Source organism: Monodon monoceros, unplaced genomic scaffold, assembly GCF_005190385.1.
Source record: "Monodon monoceros isolate NGI ecotype Baffin Bay Population unplaced genomic scaffold, NGI_Narwhal_1 Super_Scaffold_18, whole genome shotgun sequence".
Classification (NCBI taxonomy): domain Eukaryota; kingdom Metazoa; phylum Chordata; class Mammalia; order Artiodactyla; family Monodontidae; genus Monodon; species Monodon monoceros.
In genome coordinates this window covers 70510853-70536246 of record NW_021703774.1, presented here as the reverse complement: position 1 = coordinate 70536246, position 25394 = coordinate 70510853, and the positions used below count along the sequence as shown (strand labels likewise).

Sequence of the window (25394 nt, the reverse complement as noted above, 5' to 3'; positions counted from 1 at the left end):
AACTAGAGAGAAGCCTGAGCACTGCAACTAAGACCCGACGCAGCCAAAAAAAAAAAAAAAAAAAGAAACAAACAAAACCCCAACTCATCTCTGTAAGAATGAGTGGGTCTCTTCACATGTTCACACTCCTTTTCTTAACTGTCTCACATTGGACAGCACCCAGAAAACCTCCAGTGTGTAAGAAGCAGGAAATACCTTCTGTCCTGATCTGTAATTTCCCTTCAGGGCATTTCCTTGTCCTATTCTGTAGCCTCTGCAGTCCTCAGAGCCCTGTGCCCCTTATCCTATATGACTCCTGTACAGTAAATGTTCATGGGTTGAATGAAAGGGCTGTAATCTTGTGGTGCTAGTGAAGGGCTGAGAAACCCTTTACTGGGTTGAAGTGCAAAGAACGATGGCGCTTCCAAAAAGCAGAGAAGGGGGGCAGTTGAAATCAATACTTAAAACAATTTAGAGGTTACCATTCCTTATGCTCAAGAAGGATAAAATTTACACACAAATCTAGCTTTGCAATTCCCCTGGATTTCTAAATTAAAATAAACCACATCTACAAGTGGATCACATTTAACAAAGCACCCAACTGTCTCATTCAATAATTCTTCTGATAACAAAATTAAATGGGAAGTACATTTCTGCCAAGTTCCCCAACGCCAGAATGAGAATTTTTCAAGATTAAAAAAAATATCTATTTTAAAAGGTCACTTAGGAGTCAAATGTTAGAGGGGGTAAATACATCCTCACCTTCTCTGAGGTATAAAGAACCCGAGAGTTTAGCGGGTTCACGATGCTCCCTTCCCACTGTTCCGCTTCAGCAGGGGAGAGGTGGTCCAAGGGAGGTTGTATTCTTACCGTGTCTTGCTGCTTAAGAATCTTGCCCTTGTCCAGTTCGGGTCCCAGGGAGGAAGGGGAAGAGGACGCGGAGGAAGAGCTGCTGTTGCTACTGCTGCTGCTACTACTGCTGCTGGGGTAGTTGTTCTTCCCATTCTTCTCCTGAGTGTCCACCTTGATGAGCCTGTTGATGTAGGTGCTGCAGCCTGAGCTCTTGGCCGCGCCCCGGTGGGGCTCCTCCTCGGTGGCCCGGGAGTTCTTGCGGCCCTTGCCCGCGGCGGCCTGAATCAGACCCTGCAGGCTGTCTCGGGATAGCCGGCTATCCTTGGGAGGGCCGACCCCGGCCCGGCTGCTCCCCAGCTCGGCCGCCGAGTTCTTTCGGCCCTTGCCCGGGGCGGGCCCCGCGCCGCCCGCCTCCGAGTTCTTGCGCAATTTGCCGCCTCCCCCGCCGCCGGGCTTGGCCCGCTCCGACACTGTCTTCAGGTTCAGGGGGAACTCCTTGAACCACTTGGCCGCCATGAGGGGGGCCCGGCCGGCGCGGCTCAGGAGCGTCGTGGCCGCGGAGCAGGCGAGCGAGGAGGCCCAGCTTAGACACGGAGAAGCGCCAGGGGCCGGGGGCCACTGCATTCCCCGGGGCTGGGGCGCTAGAGGCCGCGACGAGGCCCCGCGACGGCTGCTCCGCTCGTCCCGGGCCGGCCGTCGCCTACACCCCGCAGGGTGGGGCCCCTATGGCCCGGGGAGGGGTGTTCGGGGCGCCGAGCGGGCGGGCGCGAGCCGCCACTCCGGACACGGACGGCGACAGGCACGACGCACTGGGGCCCCGCCCGAGCTCGTCTTCAGCGCCTGCACGGCCAGGGGCTCCGCGGGTCTCCGGGGGCGGCGGGCGCCGGGGGCTTCCCCTGCGTTTTCCTCCTGAAGTGGGAGAGGCCGGGCCCACGGAAGCCCGGGGACAGCCCTGCCCACACTCCCGGGGACCAGGGGAGACGAAGCGGAGGCGGCGGGAGTGTCCCCGGCGCCGCGACGGACGGTGGGCCGCCAGCGGGCAGCCCGCCCTCTCCGCGCGCCCCTCCCCTCCGAGGCTGGCGCCTCCCCGCCCGCCACCTCCCGCCCAGATCCGGGGGCGCCGGGGTCAGTGCCTCTGCAGAGGCGGGTCCGGGGTGCATGTTCGGGGGAAGGTAGCAGCAGCTCTACATGCTGACCGATTGCGCCCGCGTGGTTAGGGACCCCCACGTTTTGGGTAAGCAGCTCCCCATCTGCACTGAGCCGGTCTCGGCCAGGCGCTGCCTTCAAACGCAGTCCAAGTGCTCCACGTGCACCTCTCCGACCCAGGATGGGAGCCCCTCCACTCCTAAAAGAGCTAGGCGCGCGCCACTGTTACTCGCTCCACTATCTCTGCAAGCATATTTTGGGGTTGTGTGTGGGGGGAGGGTGTCTATTAAAAGCGGGAGCAGGGCCCGCGGACGCTTGCTCCCGAGCCGGTGCAGTTACCGTCCTAGCGAGCACTCCTGGCGCGGCGCAGCTAGCACGCAGGTCTTCCCGCCCGGCCGGGCTGCAGCCGCCCGGGGATTGGCTGCGGAGGGGTGGCCCCGCCCCGTACCCCGCGGGCGTCGGAGGAGTAGAAGCGCGCAGGAAGAAGGAGCTAAGGCTCAGCGTCTGGGCTGCAGGCTGGATGTACCTGGCAGGGAGAAGGTACAGCTTTTTGGTTCCCGGCCCCGGGCTGCCGGGCGGACGGTGGCGGGGACCTGGGCGTTGGGAGGCGTTTGTGGAAACTGCACCTCTCATTTCCCCCCCATGGTGGCGGGGCGCGTGTTACCCCTCGGAGCTTGTCGCTTGCTCTCGCCAGGTGCGTCTGCAGAACTAATTTTTAGTGGGGTTGGTGGGTGGGAGTGGATACCAGAGTGAATTTAAAAACTTTAAATTTAAAAACTTTTTAGCTTAAAAAACTAAACGTGCTGTTGAGGCTAACGCAATACGTTCTAAATCCAATTCAAGCCAGGGGGACTGAATGATCCTGGCCACTCATTGGCTTCATTTGTGTGGGCGTTGGTTTGTGAGGTGGAGTGGCAAAAGAAATGCTTGCTTATTCCAGCCATTCTTGAAAATGTGCCTTACCTTTAAAAAAAAAAACTTTATTGAGATATAATTTGCACACCATAAAATTCACCTGTTTTAGGTGTACAATTAAAAGGTATTTAGTATATTTACAGTGCAGCCATCACCACAATCTAATTTTAGAACATTTCCCTGTTTAGAGCATTTGGGGCGCCAAAAGGAAACCTTGTTAGCAGTCACTCCTCATTCCCCGCCGCCCCCCCCACCCCCAGACCTAGGCGGCCACCAATCTACTTTCTGTTTCTACAGATTTGTCTAGTCTGGACTTTTCATATAAGTGGAATCATACAATATGTGACCCTTTGTGTGTGGTTTCTTACTGTAGCATCATGTTTTTGCGGTTCATCCATGTTGTGGCATTTATCAATATTTTAGTCCACTTATATTGCCAGATAATATTCCATTCTTTGGGTATACATTTTATTTATCTGTTCATCTGTCAATTGATGATCATTTGAGTTGTTTCTTGTTTTTTAAAATTTAATTTGTTTTTGGCAGCGTTGGGTCTTCATTGCTGCATGTGGGCTTTCTTTAGTTTCTTTCTTTAGTTGTGGCCGGGGCCACTCTTCCTTGCGGTGCGCGGGCTTCTCTTTGCGGTGGCTTCTCTTGCTGCGGAGCACGGGCCTTAGGTGTGTGAGCTTCAGTAGTTGCAGCACGCAGGCTCAGTAGTTGTGGCACAAGGACTTAGTTGCTCCGTGGCAGGCATGTGGGATCTTCCCTGACCAGGGATCGAACCCGTGTCCCCTGCATTGGCAGGCAGATTCTTTAACCATTGCGCCACCAGGGAAGTCCCTGAGTTGTTTTCTTTTGGATATTGTGAACAATGCTGCTGTGAATATTTGTGAACAAGTTTTTGGTGGACATCAATTTTAATTTATCTTGAGTAGATACCCAGGAGTGGAATTGCCGGGTCATATGGAATTCTCTTTAACTTTTTGAGAAACTGCCAAACTGTGTCCCAAACGGCACCACTTTACGTTCCCACCAGCAATATGAGGGTTCCCATTTCTCCACATCTCAACACTTATTGTCTGTCTTTTAAATTATAGCCCTCCTAGTGGATGTGATGTATCCTTGTGGCTTTGATTTGCATTTCCTTAATGGCTAAATACGTTGAGAGTCTTTTTCATGTGCTTATTGGACATTTGTTTATCTTTGGAGAAATGTCTATCAGGTGATTTGTCCACTTTTAATTGGTTTATTTGCATTATTATTATTATTATTTTGGCTACGCCAGACTGCATGCAGGATGGTTTCTCTGACCAGGGATCGAACCCAGGCCCCTGCAGTGAAAGCGCCGAATCCTAACCACTAGACCACCAGGGAACTCCCTATTTGCCTTATTATTGAGTTGTAAGAGTTCTTTATATACTCTTTGTCTTTTTTTTTAAATAAATGTATTTATTTTTGGCTGCGTTGGGTCTTCATTGCTGCACGTGGGCTTTCTCTAGTTGCAGCAAGCAGGGGCTACTCTTCGTCGTGGTGCAGTCTTCTCATTGCGGTGGCTTCTCTTCTTGTGGAGCACGGGCTCTAGGCGCCAGGGCTTCAGTAGTTGTGGCTCGCAGGCTCTAGAGCGCAGGCTAAGTAGTTGTGGCGCATGGGCTTAGTTGCTCCATGGCATGTGGAATCTTCCCGGACCAGGGCTCGAACCCATGTCCCCCGCGTTGGCAGGTGGATTCTTAACCACTGCGCCACCAGGGAAGTCCTACTCTTTGTCTTTTTAAAAACACAAATAAGACACTTTTCCAGACCAAGCAATAGAGTGGAAGCTCATGACTTTTGAGTCATATGGTTTGAATTAAAAAAACAGACTTCTCTATTTATGAGCATAAATTAAGTGATCTTTGACAGACTACCAGATTATGGTCTCTGAGCCTCCAGGACTTCATCTGTACAGTGGGGTAATAATGGCAAGTTCTGAGAGTTTCCATGAGGATTAAATGAGACAATGTACATTAGCTGTTTAGTTAGCATAGCACCTGGCAGGCCCTTAAAGGCATCTTTGAAAGATTTATGCTGGGCCCTTGCTTGGGAGGTGTTGGTGCCCTCCCTGTTCCAGAAGCCCATAGATTTTTCCAGGGATTACCAGGAAATTGGGAGTAACAGCCATAGCCTGATTCTGCCCATAAACCTCTCTATTTTTATTCATCAATACTTAAGCCTTTTAATTATCTTAACCACTGTTAGTTCTATTTAAATTTAGTTGCAACTAAAGCGGTTTCCTCCTGCAGCTGGGAACAATTTAGAGGACAGCGTTACTACTTTCTTTTAAAATTTAACGTTTTAATTTTTGTTTCTCCCAAAGTAAAGAAAAAAAAATCCCTTTAAAATGACTTTGACAGCCTTCTTACCTGCAGGAAAAGAACCAAGGGCTGATCTGTCATGCCTCTGCAATGAAGCCTCCATGAAAACCCAAAAGTATGGGTTCTGAGAGCTTCCAGGTTGGTGAACACAGTAGAGATTTGGGGACAGTGACGCACCTAGAGAGCATGGAAGCTCTGTGCCCTTTCCCTGTACCTTGCCCCATGCATCTCTCCCATCTGGCTGTTCCTGAGTTATATACTTTTTAAATAAATGGCAATCTAGTAAGGAAAATGTTTCTCTGAGATGTGAGCCACTCTAGCAAAGTGATGGGACCCAAGGAGGGGTCGTGCGAACCTCCAGTCTATAGGTGGTCAATCAGAAGCACAGGTGACAACCTGGGCTTGCAGGTGACTGGCGTCTGAAGCGGGGCAGTCCTGTGGGACTGAGCCCTTAACCTGTGGAGTCTGATGCTATCTCCTGGGTAGACAGTGTCAGAATTGAGTTGCATTGTAGGACACCCAGCTGGTGTCTGGAGCAGTGCTTGGTGGTGTGGTAAAACTGCTCCCCCCCAAATCGGAATTGGTGACCAGAACCCTTAATAGGTTCTGGAGATTAAGAAATGGACCACTTTGCTGGGGGGCATGATTCTGCGTGCCACAGTACCTATTCAGTAATGTGATGGTGAATGATCCTGGCATTCCTCTAACTGTGGCTGGTTGGCTTTGCAGGAGATCCTGTTGGAAAGAAACTGCAGCATGTAAGTTGTTTCCTTTTGCTGATAAACAAGCCTCCTTCCACCCCACACCCTTCTCTTCCTTCTCCTCCTGCCTCCCAATGCCCAGAGCTTAGGAGTCAACCCCAGCATTTCTTGCCTGTTGATTCTGACACTAAATGTGCTTTAACAATTAGCGATTAAAAAGGCCCAGTGGAGGGCTTCGTGCTTGGAACCCGAGTCTGGAAGGAGGAAGGGAAACCCTCTGTCAGGAAGCGGGTGTGGAGGCTTCTGCCGGGCCCTGCTTGTTATGCCCAAACTCCTTCTGTTGGAGTTTGCCCTTGGGAGGTGCAATGCTAAGACCTGTGTTTGACAGGTCCTGGAGCAGCAGTGACTTCCGACCCTCTGCTGAAGTATTTGGGAAGAATGGAGTGTTGGAGGAACAGAAATCTCCAAGTGAGTTAGCTTGGGGTTTTGCTTGGTGCTGGGACGCTCAGTCTATAACCTGGATCCTAATTAATCTACTCAGTTTCTCTTCAAGCATGAAACCTGAGATCCTGCCCTTGCTCCAGTCACCACGTTTCCTTTCACATGAGGGATGCATCCCTCTGCCACACACTGTGCAGACCCTCAGACGCTGTTGCGCTGGCTGCTCCTAACCCCATACTTCTCTTTAATCCTTATCTCCTCCCATTTCAACCTCCACCATCTCCAAAGTGATCTTTCTGCAACCTAGCCGTGTTGATGTCACCTCTCTGATGAACCCTTCACCTCCTTCTCACAGCCAGTGGACTCTGCTGAGACTGCTGTGGGCAGCAGTCATCGATTTCAGCAGTTGGCCTGGCCTGCCTTTCTTCCTTCTGCTGTCACCACTCACCCACCTGCGGCGTGCGTCTAGCTATTCCTGACTCCAGGCAGCCTCCCAGACGTGCGCCTTTTCGCATCTCCATGCCTTTGCGTGTGCCCTGCCCTCTGCCTCCCTCCTGCATTAACCCCCACTTCCTTCCCTCCTTCAGCTGAATGTTAACTTTGAAATACTACCCCCTTTGGTCCTGAAACTACATAATACCCCATTGGAAGCCCTGGATTCCTGGTGTGCTGATGACTCGCTGTCCTCCCAGCCCCCAGAGAGTACGCTCCTGCCTTGAAGGCAGTGATATCCAAGGCCAGCACTTAACACTGGACCACTCCCATAACCCTGATAAGTGTCTGCAGACCGACTGAGTGCTGTATAACCCTTCACTGATCACGGTGTGTGTGGGGGGATGTTTGTAGGGGACTGTGTGTGTATGTTTTAACCTTGAGGAAAATGTGTCATTTATCACATGTTCTAACTCCTCTGAATCCTCTAGCCTTACACCTGCCTTCCTTTTGGCTATTTTTCTTCTTAGGATTCAAGAAAAGAGAGACACAGGTGTACGTTGGCAATCTCCCGCTGGATATCTCTGAGGTATGCTTCACTCTCTGTGAACCGTTGCTTCTTATCTTCTTTGGTCTCCCCCATATGACTTAAACCTGCCAGTAACAGTTTTACCAGTTTTAAAAGGTATTTTAGAGCTACGAATGTGCAAGTAGTCGCTGGTTGGTGACTACGCTGACCAGCTCACAGCCAATTCACGGTTTGCCTTGGACTTCCCACTTTTAGTGTGGAGCATCCTGCATCCAACCATCCATGTAAACCTGGATGGGTGGTCACCCTCCTTATCGCTTTGAATGGAGGGGCAGCGGTGAGGCAGCTTCCCTTTAGGAAGGGAGCCTTGTGAGGGTTCAATTGCCGATCCTTTGGTCATAGGGAGCAGTGGGGTCTCAGCCAAGAAACTACACTCATTTCACTTTGAAATGAACCAGTTCAGTCAGTTGGCTGTGTACTTAGAGAGTAGAATATAAACAACCATATTTGACCCCCGGAATCTTCCTGTCTATTTGGGCAGGCCAGACCACCAAACCTGAAATAATTATAGAACAACGTAAGTACTTAAAATTTGTAATAAGTGCATTTGAAGTACAGATGAAGAGAGAATGGAAGTGTAATCTACTGATTTGAAGCATCCCCTGCCTTTTTAATTTTTTGGGAGCATTTAAAAATTTGCGAGTAACGCAAGATAATGTGCCTGAGGCGCACTCAGCACGCTAAAAGATAACCTGGTCCTTGCGCTCAAGCTCAGTCTCAGATGAAGGATGAGGGAAACTAACTTTTGTGGAGCCCCTGCTGCATGTCAGACATTTTTCGAAAATGTCCTGGTCTCGTGCCTCCTTGCCAATTAGCTAAACTCAATCTTCTCTGCCCAAATTGTGCCTTATTCCTTTTACACCAGTTACTATATTTTAATTATCAGAGATGCTCCGGGAAATAGGCTAAATGCTTCATTAGTGTGGTTTTATTAAATTCTTATAATAACTCTGGGTGGTGGGTGGTATTTCCATCTTGGAGATGAGGCATCTAAGGCTCTAAGAGGTCCCCCCTACCCAAGTACACAGACCTAGTGAGTGGTCAGCCAAGAGTTGAGTCCATGTCCAGTTGCCCCCAAGTACCAAACCACATAATCTATAAGACGTGTAAATAACTCACCATAAAAAGAGATGAATCTATTATGTTTTTATCTGACAAAGAGAGAAGAACATGGTATTGGAGCCCAGAGAATGAAGTAATTCATCTTGACCCAGTGAATTAAACCAAGAGTCAAAGGGGTGGGTTGGGGGATTCTTGGCATCTGAGAGAAGAGAGTACTGGGGCTGATTCCCCTTCCCCTTGTTGGCAGGCTGCTACAACCCATTATTTGACAGTGAGATGAGGGCAGGAGCCCTGCAGGCAGTTCTGCAGTGGTCTTGGGGAGGCGAGGCACTGAGAGGCTCTGCCACCTCTCTCCAGAAGACCCTGTTTCGCAGCCCAGCACCTGGGGCTTGCTTGGCTATGCTGACCCACACTGTGGTATAGGGGGCCTTTGATCCTTGCCCCCTTCACGGGAAAGCAGCAGCCTTCCCCACGGTGCTTTCTTCCAACTTAACAAATGCAGACCAGTCTCATAGGAGAGGGCAGACATGAGCTAAAGAAGTAGGTTTTTAAAAAGAAGTTTCTTATTTTAACATTAATGCCGGACTTCCCTGGTGGTGCAGTGGTTAAGAATCCGCCTGCCAATGCAGAGGACACGGGTTTGAGCCCTGGTCCGGGAAGATCCCACATGCCGCGGAGCAACTAAGCCCGTGTGCCACAACTACTGAGCCTGCACTCTAGAGCCCGTGAGCCACAACTACTGAAGGTCGCGCGCCTAGAGCCTGTGCTCCACAAGAGAAGACACCTCAGTGAGAAGCCCCCACTCGCCGCAGCTAGAGAAAGCCCGCTCAGCAACGAAGATCCAGTGCAGCCAAAAATAAATCAATTAATTAATTAAAAAAAACACCACAGAACATAAAAACATTAATGCCTCATCAAGAACCATGAAGTAAGTGTCTGCGACTTTACGCTGCTTGCAAGCCAACAGATTAGCCTGCAGCAGTTTCATGGCTGTTGGTAGAAGATGAAAGTCTTGGATCAGAGATGAAAGATGATTTATTATTCATAGCAATAACAGTAGCCAGGATTTTTTACTTTATTAACCTTTCTCTTTTTATTGAGATATAAATCACATACCATAAAATTCATTATTTTAAAGCATAAAATTCAGTGGTTTTTAGTATATTCACAAGGTTGTGCAGCCATCACCACTAATTCCAGAATATTTTCATCACCCCCAAGTAAATCTCATACCCATTAGCAGTCCCTCCTCCTCTCTTCCTCCAGCCCCTGGCAACCACTAATTTACTTTCTGTCTCTGTGGATTTGCCTATCCTGGCTATTTCATGTAAATGAAGTCATACAACGTGTGGCATTTTGTGTGTTCTTTCACTTAGTATAATGTTTTCAGGGTTCACATGTTTTATAGCATGTCTCAGTACTTCATTCCTTTTTATGGCTAAAATATTTATATGGATATACCACCATTGGTTTATCCATTCATCACTGGACTTTTGGGTTGTTGCCACTTTTTGGTTTTTATGAATAATGCTCTGCACATTGGTGTACACGTTATGTGTAAACGTATGTTCCAGTTGTCTTTGGTATATACCTAGGAGTGAAGTTACTGGGTCACATGATAACTCTGTGCCAAACTGTTTTCCAAAAGAGCTGTAACATTTCACATTCATACCAGCAATGTATGGGGATTCCAATGTATGGGGATTCCAGTTTCTCCACTTCCTTGCCCAAATCTGTTATTGTCTGTCCTTTTTTTTTTAATACATTTATTTTATTTATTTAATTTTGGCTGCATTGGGTCTTTGTTGGCTGCTCACGGGCTTTCTCTAGTTTCGGCGAGTGGGGCTACTCTTTGTTGCGGTGCGTGGGCTTCTCATTGCCGTGGCTTCTCTTGTTGCAGAGCACGGGTTCTAGGTGCATGGGCTTCAGTAGTTGTGGCACACAGGCTTCAGTAGTTGTGGCACGCGGGCTCAGTAGTTGTGGTGCGTGGGCTTAGTTGCTCCGCGGCATGTGGGATCTTCCCAGACCAGGGATCGGACCCGTGTCCCCCTGCACTGGCAGGCGGATTCTTAACCACTGCGCCACCAGGGAAGTCCCTGTTTGTTTGTTTGTTTGTTTTGCGGTACAGGGGCCTCTCACTGTTGCGGCCTCTCCCGTTGCGGAGCACAGGCTCCGGACGCGCAGGCTCAGCGGCCATGGCTCACGGGCCCAGCCGCTCCGCGGCATGTGGGATCTTCCCGGACCGGGGCACGAACCCGTATCCCCTGCATCGGCAGGCGGGCTCTCAACCGCTGCGCCACCAGGGAAGCCCTGTCTTTTTATTATTGAGTTGAAAGAGTTCTTTATACATTCTGGATACAGGTCTCTTATCAGATATATGATTTGGAAATATTTTCTCCCATCAGTTGTATTTTTAGTTTCTCTATAGTGTCCTTTGAAACACAGAAGTTTAATTTTGATGCATTACAATTTTGTTTTTTTCTTTGGTTGCTTGTGCTTTAGGTGCCATATCTAAGAATCCATTGCCTAATCCAAGATCACAAGGATGTACACTTATGCATTCTTTTAAGAGTTTTATAGTTTTAGCTCTCATATTTAGGTCTATGATCCTTTTTTAAAAATTTTATTTATTTTTGGCTGCATTGGGTCTTCGTTGCTGTGTGCAGGCTTTCTCTAGTTGTGGCGAGCGGGGGCTGCTCTTCATTGCGGAGCACAGGCTCTAGGTGCGCAGGCTTCAGTATTTGTGGCACATGGGCTCAGTAGTTGTGGCTCATGGGCTCTAGAGCGCAGGCTCAGTAGTTGTAGCGCATGGGCTTAGTTGCTTCATGGCATGTGGGAGCTTCCTGGACCAGGGCTCGAACCCGTGTCCCCTGCATTGGCAGGAGGATTCTTAACCACTGTGCCACCAGGGAAGTCCTGTGATCCTTTTTGAATTCATTCTTCTGGGTGGTTTGAGGTAGGGGTCAGTTTCATTCTTTTGCATGTAGATGTCCAGTTGTCCTAGCATCATTTGCTAAAAAGATTATTTTTCCCCAATGAATTATTTTGGCATCCTTGTTGAAAATCAGTTGACCATAAATGTAGCAGTTTATTTCTGGAGTCTCATTCTATTCCATTGATCTGTATGTCTTTCCTTATGCCGGTATGCACTTGCTTACTGTAGCTTTGTAGTAAGTTTTGAAATTGATCACACACTTACTCTTGAACCCACTGGTTTGCTTTCTGCCCTCACCAGTTTTCTCAAACTGGTCTTGCTGAGTATATGAGTAACCTTCATGATGCCAAATGGATTTAAAATCTTCAAATGCCTCTGTTTCCATAATTATGATAGATTGGATAACCTGAAAACCCTCTCACAAGAAAATACTTGGAAATAGAAGCTAAAATATAGGAAATAACTACTTTTAAATACATATCTGACTCCTAAGAAAGTAAGGAAAATTAATAGGGCCCCAAATAAGCCATAACTGAAAACCAGGAGAGTCTGGCCATTGCCCTAGGATCTGTGCCTACCTCAAAACCCAAAGAGTAGATTGGATTATAACAGCCATGTCAGGACAGGAGATGACACTCTGGGCCTATGTGAGGAGGGGAATGGTAACTGACATCCCCGCAAAAGCAGGATTGTTGAAGGGCTGGACCCTTAGTGAAAGTGTGAACCACAGAAACGTTGCTTATTGGCCCAGGGTGGTGTTGAGGAAGTTAATCTGTCTTGGCCTGGATCTGGGGCTGGTAGGGCTAAGCAGTCTCCCCAAGAACATGTAACAGTAGGCCTGATTTCATGTGACTTGGGGTTTAAATTTATATTACTTACAAGGTCTGGGAACCTTCAAGCTAAAATTTAACCTTTGATAAAGTTAAAAACCCAATTCACAGAAAAACATTTAGACTGAATGGAAGGAAACCTCCAAAATCTGATGAAGAGTATCTACAAAAAATACACAGAAAACATGATCACTTGGGAAACAGAAGTATTTTAAAATCAAGAACAAGACATGAGTGCCTCTATCACTTCTGTTTAACATTTTATGCGTTTTCTTAGCTAGAGCAAGTGAGAAAATAAAAAATAAGGACACAACTTTGATAGCTTTCCCTTTGAGATCGGGAAAAAGATATGGACACCAGGTATTGCTATTACTGTCAGCATTGTACAGGTGGTCTTGGTCAGTGCAATAGGCAAGGAAAAAGAATAAGAATTGGAAAGGCAGAAATAAGTGTCATCAGTGCAGGCGATATGATTGTGGTAGTAGAAAATCATGACCAGTTATCTGTATTCCCAGCTTGTACCTTGCCCATGAACTCTGAACCTCTATATTCAATTGCCTAAGTCCTTATCTCTACTTGGGCAACTAACAGGCGTTTCACACTTAATGTGTCCAGCCTGCTTCTCCCACAGTCTTCCCCATCTCAGTACATGGCCCAAAACCTGGGAAATATTCTCATTTCATACCTCATATGTTTTTCACACTTCACATTCAGTCTGTCAGCAGGTATAAGAATACACCTAGAATCAAACAATCTTTTGCATCAGAAGGGAGGAAGAGAATGGAATATCTCTTTAAATTTGCCAAAATTAACAATGGAAGGATAAAAAGGGAATAAAGACTGGTGACCTCTGGGGAGGGAAGGAAAAAAGGGTAGAAGGGAGATGGTGGCACAATTTCTAACTTACCTTGTATTTCTTTTTTGATTTTTATTTTTTGCACTCAAGATAGTTTTATTCATTGAATATTAAATCAGTATTAAAATCTCACCTCTTTTTAAAGGCATTAATAAAAATAAGACTTTAAGTTTTCTGCAAATAAAAAGTCAATGCAAAAAAATTCCCAGGGCTGCAAAGCCCTGCTCTGTTCTCTAGTAAAGGGATTTCTAAACTGAGGCTGATTTCAATCTCAGGATTCTCCCTGGGGGCCCCAAAGGGAAACAATCAATCAGGAAGGGCTCAGACTTTTCTCCCCATGCAGACATCTCCTGGGACACCCTCTTCTCTGTCCCTACCCACGACGCAAAACCTTGTATTATTGTTTTGACTTTAAAATATGTAAATGTGCCAGAGAAAAGAATCATTCCACGTGACCTCAGAATATGGTATTCTGACTGTAGATCCTCAGTAGGGTATACTACAAGCATAAAAAGAACTGCAAAGAAATCTTAAACTTTACTCAATAACTTTGTTGTCTGTAGTAATCCTGGTATTGTTATTTGAACCTGTTACATATTTAAAATAAGATACAATAAGTATTTAATGTTGTTAGGAATAAAGGTTTTCAGCATAAGAGAAAAGATATAAAAATAAAAGAAATTAAATAAAAACTATCTGTAGCTCTTATATATGAGTTAGAATCCATGATTACAATGATTATTTTCCCTTTCAAAGATACATATCTTCTAACTCTGTTCATTGAAAGACCTTGGTACTCTAACAACCCAGTGGCATTAAGCTCCTACCTGCTAGATTTCTCACTTTAAATACCATTCCCCACTGAAAGGAACTAGGCCTTCTTAGGGAAATGCCTGATTCCAGGTCTGGAGCTGTTATGCCAGAAAGCTAGAAAGCTCTCCAAGGCTATTAGGGTTTGGTTAAAGGGATGGGAGAGGTTGTGATTAGAGGTGAGATAACTTGTTTCTTGGAGCTATGTGCTGGAATGTTTGCAGATGTAGTGATGAGGTGTTCGAGATTTGTTTCAGAACAGCCTAGTGGTAGGGAGAGGTGTAGATGAAATCATGTAAATGTCCATGACTTAAGAATTTTTTTTTTTTCAGGCAAGGCTTTATTGGGGGTTCGTGCTGTAACACAAAGGAGTGAAAACAAGGAACAGGTGCCCTTGCTCCTTTTTTTTTTTTTTTTGAGTTGAGAATTAGTAAGTCTAAGTGATAGGTATATAGGGATTTGTTATACTATTTTCTATGTGTTTGAAAGTTTCCAAATAAAAATAAAAAAGCATAAGAACAAGGGAAAAGGGGGTCCTACAGGCCAAAGATGGGACAATTTGTGTTTCAGAAATACTAATGACTACCTCTGATTAAAACTTACTGTGATAAAAAGCAATAATTTGTAGTAATACCTAAAGAAAGCAAAGCTCGCTGGACACGTTGAAGGTAGCAAGACAATAGTTCATTAATATAAAACTTGATAATTAAAGGGAAAGAATAAGTGTTTATTTTGCTTTTCCAACACCAGTGCCATTTTCTCACCCTAGTGGATGAGAAGAAGTTCTTTACAGAGCAACTTCAGCTCATAAATGCCGAAGAAACGATAGAAAATCATCATTCTGCAAACCATAATAAAATACCTGTTTCAGACAGTAGTTATCAGAGCATGGTAAATGCATTAGGTAAAATATTTTTTAAAAATACATTTATTTATTTATTTTTGGCTGCGTTGGGTCTTCGTTGCTGTGCGCGGGCTTTCTCTAGTTGTGGCGAGCGGGGGCCACTCTTCGTTACAGTGAGTGGGCTTCTCATTGCGGTGGCTTCTTCTGTTGCGGAGCAGGGCTCCAGGCGCACGGGCTTCAGTAGTTGTGGCTTGAGGGCTCCAGAGCGCAGCCTCAGCAATTGTGGCGCACGGGTTTAGCTGCTCCGTGGCATGTGGGATCTTCCCGGACCAGGGATCGAACCCGTGTCCCCTGCATTGGCAAGTGGACTCTCAACCACTGTACCACCAGGGAAGCCCAATTAGGTAAAATATTGATGGGCAGTTTTAATCAGGCTGTTACTATCTGAATTTGTTGATTAATTTAGCATCACTAAAAGTAAGACAACCAGATACAAGCCTCCTAAAGTGATATAATATTATTGAAGAGTATCACACCATCTATAAAGTATTCTAGCCAAAAATGTAAATAATAGCATGAAAGCAGCCATAGACAATAAGTAAATGAATGTGCATGGCTGCATTCCAGTAAAACTTTACTTACAAAAAGGGTGGTAGGTTGGATTTGGCCCAAGGCTGTGGTTTCCTGACATCTGCTATTGAAGGTACAAAAATATGGGAGTTTTCTCCTTTATTTTATCATTTATATATCTATGTAGTTTTGGCTGTGCCCCACGGCTTGTGGGATCTTAGTTTCCCGACCAGGGATTGAACCTGCGCCCTCGGCAGTGAAAGCGCGGAGTCCTAACCACTGGACTGCCAGGGTATTCCCTCTTTTATTTTAATTATGGTAAAATTTGACAAGAAGAAAGGTATGGTTTTGCATGATATCACGAAATGAATGTAGGATTTAAAGTTAGAAGCCTTGGGTTCAAATCCTGACTCTAAATTGGCTGTGTAATTTTAGGGCAGTTACTTAACCTTTCTGATCCTTATTTTATGCTTCTGAGAATGAGGACAGTTATAATGTACACTTCACAGGGTGGTTTTAAAGATCAAATGGAATAAGGTATGTGAAAGTGCTTTATAAACTGAAAATGCTAAGCACATATTGCTTGTTCTCACAAATTGCTTGTTGCTCAGCATCTTATAGATTCATCTGTAATAAACATTAAATATTTAAAAGTAAAAGCAAACTAGAAAATTTGAATTTAAATGTAATATAAATACGAAGACTGAGAGAAATGAGCTATACATTATGCATTTCTCTTTTCCGAAGCCAACAAAGTGACTTTAGATTGGTAAAAGCTGCTTTTAACAGAAGATGGTATAAATATATTTTTCCGAAGTAGAATTTTCTAGGGAAACATTGGTTTTCATCACAGGTGTGGGATTTATAGTGGTAACGTGCTGGTGGGGGAGCTGAGGAAGGAGGAAGTGGAGAAGCGCAGGTAGGTGTTGACAGGGAGGCCTGAGGGGAAGCCTTTGCGGTGGGCAGCAGGAGCGCATCCGTGACCTGCAAGAAAACATTTTCAGGAGAGCAGGAACATGGCGAAACTGCAGGCAGCCGGGAGGGAGTGGGCGGGGAGGAAACGGAGGCATTAAGCAGACACGGCTCTTTCTACACCTTTGGCAGAAAAGTGAAAAAATAGGGTGTTGCTTAAAAGGGCATCAGGGTTGGGTAGATGCTATCTCAGAAAAGGGAGGGCAGCCCAGGGGAAGGAGTGGGACCAGGGTCCACGGGGAAGGGAGGCAGCCTGAGGGCAGGCAGGAGGGAGAGTTGAGAGTGGGATGGAGAAATGTCCAGGGACGGGAGGTGGCCATATACCCGGCCAGTGGAGGCCAGGCTGCAGTGAGCAAAGTGGGGAGGGGAGCCTTGCAGAGAAGGGCGTGGTGGATATGAGAGCTCCCTCAGAGGCTGACCAGCGATGGTGTGTCCTCCCTCAGTGCACTGCCCACTCCGGGCTTTACTTTTACCCTCAGACTTCACTCAGCCCCATCTGTTAGAGATCACGCATTTACAAACTATAAGCTCCTTGAGTGCAAGGCTTATGTCAAATTCAAATCAGTATCTCCTGTAACACTCAGCATAACGCTGTGTGTAACCCATGTTTGCTGGATGTCTGTAGGACGTGTGAGGGAAGAAATGAAGGGAAATTGCCACGATTACAGGACCGAGTCAGCAGGGGCAGTTGGCCTTGCATGGTTGGTTTGGTTAAAGCAAGCCTCCCCACCTAGGTAGCGATGAAAGGGAGATAGCCTACATTCCTAATAAATTAAAAGTCACTTCCTCCTGGGAGCCCACCGTCTCCAAAGTTGGGTTAGATACCCATACTGTGTGCTCCCGGAGGCATGTGTACTTCCTCATTATGGCATTTTGCACCCTCTGGTGAAATGGTCTGCTTACTTGATTGACTCGTCTGTACCCCACACGTCTGTTGAGCTTCAATTGAAGGCAGGGCTCATATCTTTCTTGTCTCTGTATTTGCATCACTGAGCACAAAGCCTGGCACGCTCAGCACATCATAGGTTCTCATTAAGTATGTGTTCAGTTGATTACAGATTAGCTGATTGGGGATCTGAAACATTGAGAACTGATTGTAAGTATTGTCTCTGGGTCTCTTTCTCTTTTAAACCCTGCCACTGTAGGAGGAAATTTGGTGCCTTCTAAAGGACTTCAACCCTCTCCATGTCCACAAAATCCAGAATGGCTGCAAATGGTAATGACTGTTCTTCCTTTGTTTTCTTTGGGAAGCAACTCCTTTCCTCTTTGTCCATTTTGCTGATGCACTGATGTTACAGACTAGCTCAACAGCTCCCAAAGCCACACCCACTGCGACTTGGCAGAGTGACATTTGGGAAACCCCCTTTCCACATCCAACCCTCTGACTTGGCAGCTAATGCTGCCTTATCCATACAACCTTGGTTTGGAAGTCCAGAGACCTGGGTTTGCTTTTGGTCATGTCCTTGCTCTGTTTTCTGACTTGAGGCAAGTTACTGCACCTCCCTCAGCCTTGGTTGCCCCTGAAATCTGGACCTACTCATATTTTCCCTTTCTTATTTTCCAGGCAGTAAAAGGGCTTTGAAATTTTGTGGGGAGAGGTGTGAAGGAAGCCCAGAGCCGTGCCATATGTTAAACGGTGATAGGGTCAGCATGTGTCTCCTGATCCCCAGGACACCCAGGACAGGCTGTCCCACTGCCCATCCCAGCCCAAGTGTGGATGTCATTGTGGCCTCCTGGTGTGTTAGGGTCAGCCCAGCTCCTCTCCTGTCCCCACAGAGGGGAGAGGAGACTTTTCCTAGGCTTGGGCTTGGTGCCCTCCTGTGGCTCTGTTCTGAGCCGGGCTCAGAGCTGCCCTCTTCTTCCTTTGCAGCTTCGCATTTGTAGATGTGGGCTCCATGCAGAAAGTGGCGCTTGCGATCCAGGAGCTGAATGGGAAGCTCTTCCGCAAACGAAAACTGTACGTGAATTCCAACAGAAGGTCTCCCAAGAGGACCCTTGATGTGACTGAGTGGACCCAGGAACTGCTGGTAGGTGTCTGGCCTCTCTGCGCTCTGGTTTGCTCTGTGCTCACTCTTCGGAGCTTGGCCGACTTTGCTTTCTGTCCTTTCCTCCTCCTTCCATCCCAGTCATACTGTGGACAGAGCAGGGGCTGGGATGAATTTCGGGAACTTTTATGACCTTTAACGGTTGGAAGCAAGGTTAGTATGGAAAACTTGGAATTTTGAAATGAAAGGAAGGCTGTATTCTTAGCAAGGACAAAGAAAGGGTTATTAGGCAATTCAGTCAGGGCTTTTTCAACGTGGCTTATGGAAATTGAGGCTTTTACTTGTTTAACGAAGCAGACATTAATCGAGTATCTGTTGTTTGCACAGCCTTGTTCTGGGTGCTGGTGTGAGGGTAAGTAAGACAAAAGTGAATAAAATCTGGTCCTTCCTGGCAGGAAGACAAATGTGAGGTATTGCAAGGGGAGAGTTAATGGTGGGTTAGCGCCTGGTGGGGGCTGCCTTTGTGGACAGAGACGAGAAGGACCGTAACTAAGCCCTGGGAGCTTCCCTCCGGTGAGGTGGGCCCGTTCTCGGTAGGTAAAGGTGAACCAGGAGCAAAGCATCCCACTTCAGAGCCTGAATTGTTAGCGATTGAGTTGTTCTGACTTCCTCATATATACAGCCGACAGTGACTTAAACAAGTTAGCTATTTGTTTTTCTTTCCTGTAGAAGAATTCAGGAGGTAAGGAGTCCAAGGTTGGTATGGGCACTCCATGGTGTTATCAGAGTTCCAGGCAGGAAGAAGGGGAGAGGCAGAGGGTGGAGAGGCTGTATCCTCCTAAAAGCCGCGTTCTCAGAAGCCTGACCACAGTTCTGCTCCTGTTGTGTTGGAGAGAGCTACAACTGGTGGCCTTCAGTGCAAAGGAGGCTGGAAAATATAGCTTATTTTAAAATAGGTACATTGTTGCTAAACTTGGGAATCTGTCAGCAAGGGAAGGGAGAATGCCTGTTGGCAGGCAGTTAACAAGGTCAGCCATTGCTGCAGAAGTTGGAGATGGGAGTTGGGAGGTGGATAGGAATCACCACAGTAAGATTGTCAGAGGTGGCTCCCCTTGCTAGTCCAAACTATTCTCTTTCCATTCTCCTTAAACTCTAGCTCTTGGAAGGGCAGGCTGTCAGATTATGCTACGTACTGACCTTCTTGGTTGCAGTCATCTGCCATTCTCGCTGTCATGCCCCCCGATAACTTCAGCTTCTGACTCACTGTCTTTCTCTCTTACTGACACTCACATTGTGTCCCTGTGAATGATCTAAGAGTCTGGCCCCTTATTTCTAGAGCATTTATCTTTAATGATCTTTTCTTCCACTCAGTCAGTTTCCCATTCCCTGAGTTATATCTCAGACCTTGTCATTGCTCATAACCGAACATCTCCAAAATATCCGTTTCGAGCATCCCACTCTGCCCCTGTCCCTTTCTTTGCAGCTCTCTTACTTTGGAGGAGCAGTTCTCAACCTTGAACAGCGTCAGAATCACTGCTGAGCTTGGTAAACAGCTTGCTGAGCCTCACCTGCAGAGATACTGATTGAGTACATCTGGGGCAGGGCCTGAGAATTTTCCCAAGTGCCAGGTGGTGCTGGTGCTACTGGTCCTGGGACCACATTTTGAGTAGCAAGGCTCTAAAGCCCCCAGTCTAATGATTAGACACACTGGGACCCAAAATCCACTGCCTCACCATTTCTTCACTCTTCAACACTCTTTGCTCCATCACATCCCTTCTTAGCTTAGATTCCGTAGTTATAACTACCTTAGTTCAAACGACCTGAATTCCCTTAGCTTACTAGGTCATATCTTGCAAAACCCCTCTCTCAGTTGAACCCAGCCCTCAACCTCTTCTGAAGCTGTCCTGTGAGCCGCTGAAGATATCCACACCACCTTGCCAACTGCTCTCAGTATAGGTATGGCCACAGCTTTCCCACTCTTTCCAACTGACCTGTCTTGGAAATCTCTAATCGTTTCTGCTGTTATGTCCAATCTGCTATTAAGCCCAGCTAATGCATTTTTCATTTTAGATAGTGTAGTTTTCAACTGCCATTTGGTTCTTTTTTTCCCATTTCTCAGCTGAACTCTTCCATCTTTTCATCCATTTTGTTTACCTTTTCTTCCATGTTCTTTAACATACTTACTGTAGTTATAAAATCATTTTCTGCCAATTCCAACAGCTGGTTCATTAGTGGTTCTGCTTCTATTGACATTTACCTCCTTGCTTAAGGGTCAAGACTTCTTACAAATATGGTAATTTTTGATTGTATGTTGGATATTATGGATGTTGTATTGTAGAGACTTTATATTATGTTCTCTAAATAGTGTTGATTATTTTTTCCTAGCAAAAATGGAACACTAGCTGGCCTTCTGATCTTATTAAAGTTGGTTTTCTTTGTTCAAATTAGTATACTTCAGTTTGAGCCCTAGTTTTTGGGCAAAATCCTTTTCCTAAGGCTTGACCTTCTAGGGTGAGGGTCTCAGGGCGCTTACCAAGGTCTCTGCACTCTGGCCGGGTCGGAACTCTGTTGTCTCCCCAGCACTGTGAGATCTTTGATTCCTGTATTCCTCTCTTAGCTCCCTGTCCTCTACCTTCTACAGCAGCTCTTCTCTCGAAGGCCTCCCAGAACTTGCCCTGCACACGGGCAGCCTAGGATTCAGCCAAGGACCTGGGGTCAGCCTCTAGATCTCTGGGGCTTTTCTCTGACTCCTTTCTCACTGGTACCCTGTCTAACAAATTCCTGGCACCAAAACTCTTATCTGGGTTTCTTCTGCCCAGGAAGACTGCCACTGACTGCCCAAGCTCTGCTTGCCTTTGCTGTGGTTTGGGAAAATGCCCAGAGTAAATGTGGGCTCACCGGCTGTGCTTTCCTTTTCTCAGGCAAACTGCTCTCTGCTACCCACTAGCATTAGCCTGTGCCAGAAACGGTTAATTCATATAGTTCGTCCAGTTTTAGGGTTATTTGGGACGGGCGAGTACTGTCATGCCAGAACCAGGTACTAGAAAAGGGTGTTAAGAGGCTCGCCTTCTTCCTTTTGGGATGGCTATCATTTCTCAGGAACATTCCCAGTGCTTTTGCATTAGAAATAAGTAACCAAAAGATGAACACTAATCTCCATACATTTGGAAATCTAAAAACATATTCCTAAGTAAACAACACATGGGTCAAAGAAGAAATCATAAGAGAAATTTAAAAGTACTTAGGAGACTTCCCTGGCCGTCCAGTGGTTAAGACTCCACACTTGCATTGCAGGGGACACGGGTTCAGTCCCTGGTCGGGGAACTAAGATCCTGCATGCTGCATTGCACAGCCAAAAAAAAAAAAAAGGTACTTAGAACTGAACGATAAGGAAAATTTTTCTCATCAAAAGTTGGGGGATAGGGCTTCCCTACTTAACTACTGGTGGCACAGTAGTTAAGAATCTGCCTGTCAGTGCAGGGGACACGGGTTCGAGCCCTGGTCCAGGAAGATCCCACATGTCTCGGAGCAACTAAGCCCGTGTACCACAACTACTGAGCCTGTGGTCTAGAGCCCGCGAGCCGCAACTACTGAGCCCACATGCCGCAACTACTGAAGCCTGCGTGCGTAGAGCCCATGCTCTGCAACAGGAGAAGCCCCTGCAATGAGAAGCCCGTGCACCGCAATGAGGGTAGCCCCCGCTTGCCGCAACTAGAGAAAGCTGGCGCTCAGCAACAAAGACCCAACACAGCTAAAAATAAAATAAATAAATTTATATATAAAAAAAGTTGTGGGATACAGCGAAAGCAATACTTATAGGGAATTGTATAATATTGAATGCTTAAATGAGCAAAGAAACAGGATGAAAATAAATGAGCTTAGAGTTGATTGAAGAAGTATATAAAAAGTAAAAATAAACCCAAATAAGGAACAGACAAAATTTTTTTTTTTTTTCGGCAGTACGCGGGCCTCTCACTGTTGTGGCCTCTCCCGTTGCAGAGCACAGGCTCCGGACGCGCAGGCTCAGCGGCCATAGTTCACGGGCCCAGCCACTCCGTGGCATGTGGGATCTTCCTGGACCGGGGCACGAACCTGTGTCCCCTGCATCGGCAGGTGGACTCTCAACCACTGCACCACCAGGGAAGCCCAGAAAAAGGTTTTAAAACAAAGTTTTTTAAAATTTAAAATTTTGTAAACAAAGCCACAATTATATGTCAGTTACATCTCAGTAAAGCCGGGGGGAAAACAAGAAGCATAAAAAACAAAGCTACAATAGAAGGGATCAGTAAAGTCAAAATTTCATTCTTTAAAGAGATTAATGAAACAGAAAAACCTTTGGAATGATCAAGAAAAAAGGAGAAAAGGGCATAGGTAAACAGTAATAAAAAGATCATAGCTATAGATGTAGCAGATAATAAAATATAAGCTAATATGGTAATAAACTTGAAAACTTAGAAGAAATGGACACATTCCTTAAAGTATATCATTTTCAAAACTAATAAAAAAACCTGCTAGCCCTATATCTGTAAAGCAGTTGAATCAAAGTTTAGAATCTTCTTATAAAGAAAACACCAAGCCCAGATGGTTTTATAGGCAAATTTTACTGAATTTTCAAGGAACAGAAAATTCCAATATTGTATAAATTCTTCTAAAGAATAAGTGAGATACTTGCTAGTTCATTCTATGAGGCCAATATAACTCTGATATCAAATCAGACAGGAGAGCATAAGAGAGAAAAATTGCAGGCTGGTTTCACTCACATGAATACACATGCAGTGTTTCTGAACAAAATATTGGCAAAATGAAGTCAATATTGGCTAATGAAGATAGTATTATACATCATGGCAGTTGCATTTTTTTTCTAGAAATGCAGAAGTAGCTTAATATTAGATAAATGATAAATCAGGAGTTCCCTGGTGGCCTAGTGGTTAGGATTCTGGGCTTTCACTGCCAAAGCCTGGGTTTAGTTCCTGGTCAGGGAACAGAGATCCCACAAACCATATGGCGCAGCCAAAAAAAAAAAAAGAAAGAAAGAAAAAAAGAAAGAAAAACGATAAATCTTTCACTACATTAACAGATTAAAGAGTGAACACCATATGATCGTCTTAAATAGGCACAGCAAAAGCATTTGATAAAATTCACTACTAATTTATGATTAAAAAAATAAAGTTTCTTAGCAGCTAGAAATAGAAGGTTATTCTTAACCTGATAAAGGCTATCTCCCTTTTCTGTATAAAACTACAGAAAATAATAATAGAAAAACATTATAAGCATTCTCTTTAAAAATAACAACAAGGATATACTGGAAGTCTAGTTTTATCTAGTGAGGAAAGGAAAATAAGTTAAAGGCATAAATATTGGAACAGGGTAAATAAAACTCATTATTTACAGATGATGTTTCTTTACATAGAAAAACTTAAATAATATGTAAATTATTAGAAATAACATTTTAACAAGGTAGCTGGATATATATCAGGTATATAAAAATCAATTTTATTTATATTTCCATGAATAAACAACAAAATAACTTTAAAAATATACCATTTATAAGAGCAGTTTTAGGGCTTCCCTGGTGGCGCAGTGGTTGGGAGTCCGCCTGCCGATGCAGGGGACGCTGGTTCATGCCCCAGTCCGGGAGGATCCCGCATGCTGCGGAGCGGCTGGGCCCGTGAGCCATGGCCGCTGAGCCTGCACGTCCAGAGCCTGTGCTCCGCAACGGGAGAGGCCGCGGCAGTGAGAGGCCCGCGTATGGAAAAAAAAAAAAACCCAAAACAAACAAACAAACAAAAAAACCAAAGAGCAGTTTTAAAAATTGAGGTACCTAGGAATAAATCCAGTGAAAGGTGCAAGGTGCTCATGGCCTATCTGGGGGAAATAATTTAGCTTTATTGAAAGTCTTTAAGGAATTCTAAAATTGGAAAAGTTTCATGTTCATGGATAGGAAGATAATAAGAGTTATTTAAGAGTCATTCTCCCAAAATTAATCTTCTGATTCTGTATAATTTCAATAAAAATTCCCACAGGCTGATTCTGAAATTTATATGGAAGTCCAAAAGTCTATGAATATTTAAGACATTTCTTCCTGAAAATAAAGATGGGAAGCCTTGCCCTACAAGAAGACGTTGTACTATTGGCCTAGGGTTGGACAGTTTGACCAATAAAATACAATAGAGAGCCCCTAAAGGAGGCTTATGCAAATGCAGAAACTACTGACTATTCTGGTAGAGTTGTACATCTCTGGTGAAAGGATGGACACTTTAGTTATTGAATCTGGACAATTGCTTATTCATGTAGAAAAATACGAAATTATATCCCTGCCTTACCTCATGCACAGAAATAAACTCTAGGGCTTCCATGGTGGCGCAGTGGTTAAGAATCTGCCTGCCAATGCAGGGAACACGGGTTCGGGCCCTGGTCCGGGAAGATCCCACATGCCGCAGAGCAAATAAGCTCGTGTGCCACAACTACTGAGCCTGCTCTGTAGAGCCCGCAAGCCACAACTACTGAAGCCCATGCGCTTAGAGCTGGTGTTCTGCAATAAGAGAAGCCACCGCAATGAGAAACGCGCGCACTGCAACGAAGAGTAGCCCCCGCTCACCGCAACTAGAGAAAAGTCCGTGCGCAGCAACAAAGACCCAACACAGCCAAAAATAAAATAAATAAATAAAATTTTTAAAAAAATAAAAAATAAACTCTAGATGGACTAGAGACTTAATGTGAAAGACAAAACATTAAAACTTTTAGGCAAAAATGTACAAGGATATCTTTAGGACCTCAGAGTAGAATAAGACTTGTTAAGGCATAAAGAGTTAACTGGAAAAAAAAAAAAGGATAGGTGGATGAATTAAAATTATGAATTTATCTTCTTTGAAAGATAATATAAAGGAAGATAAATTCAAGCCAAAAACTGGGAGAAGATATTTGCCATAATATAACTAACCAGGAAAGGGGTCAGCAAACTTTGGCCAGTGGCCCTCTGCCTGCTTTTATGCTGCTAGCACGATAAGAACTTTTTTTTTCTTTCAATTAAACTTTTCTTTTTGAGATAATTGTAGATTCACATGCAGTTACTTGTAAAAAACAATACAGAGATCCCCTGTACCCTTTGTCCAGTTCCCCCAATG

At 45.4% G+C, this 25394-nt stretch overlaps 2 protein-coding genes across 6 annotated transcripts in view; one reads left to right on the top strand and one right to left on the bottom strand.

Annotated features, from left to right (window-relative positions):
- Positions 1–1823, bottom strand: part of SHE (Src homology 2 domain containing E) — a 30677-nt gene extending 28854 nt beyond the window's left edge. For 2 of the 3 annotated variants that reach the window (XM_029230672.1, XM_029230669.1), the window contains exon 1: positions 742–1823. In XM_029230672.1, the coding sequence (XP_029086505.1) occupies positions 742–1455 (714 nt within the window). In that variant the 5' untranslated portion in view covers positions 1456–1823. The remainder of the gene's footprint in view (positions 1–741) is intronic. The other variant, XM_029230671.1, reaches the window with a different exon arrangement.
- Positions 1824–2426: 603 nt separating this feature from the next.
- TDRD10 (tudor domain containing 10) overlaps positions 2427–25394 on the top strand; it is a 55183-nt gene continuing 32215 nt past the window's right edge. The window contains exons 1-7 of one of the 3 annotated variants that reach the window (XM_029230674.1): positions 2427–2517; positions 5298–5381; positions 5973–6001; positions 6333–6412; positions 7348–7406; positions 17431–17501; positions 18156–18312. In XM_029230674.1, the coding sequence (XP_029086507.1) occupies positions 5361–5381; positions 5973–6001; positions 6333–6412; positions 7348–7406; positions 17431–17501; positions 18156–18312 (417 nt within the window). In that variant the 5' untranslated portion in view covers positions 2427–2517; positions 5298–5360. Of the gene's footprint in view, positions 2672–5297; positions 5382–5972; positions 6002–6332; positions 6413–7347; positions 7407–17430; positions 17502–18155; positions 18313–25394 lie in introns of all 3 variants that reach the window. The other 2 variants (XM_029230675.1, XM_029230673.1) reach the window with 2 other exon arrangements.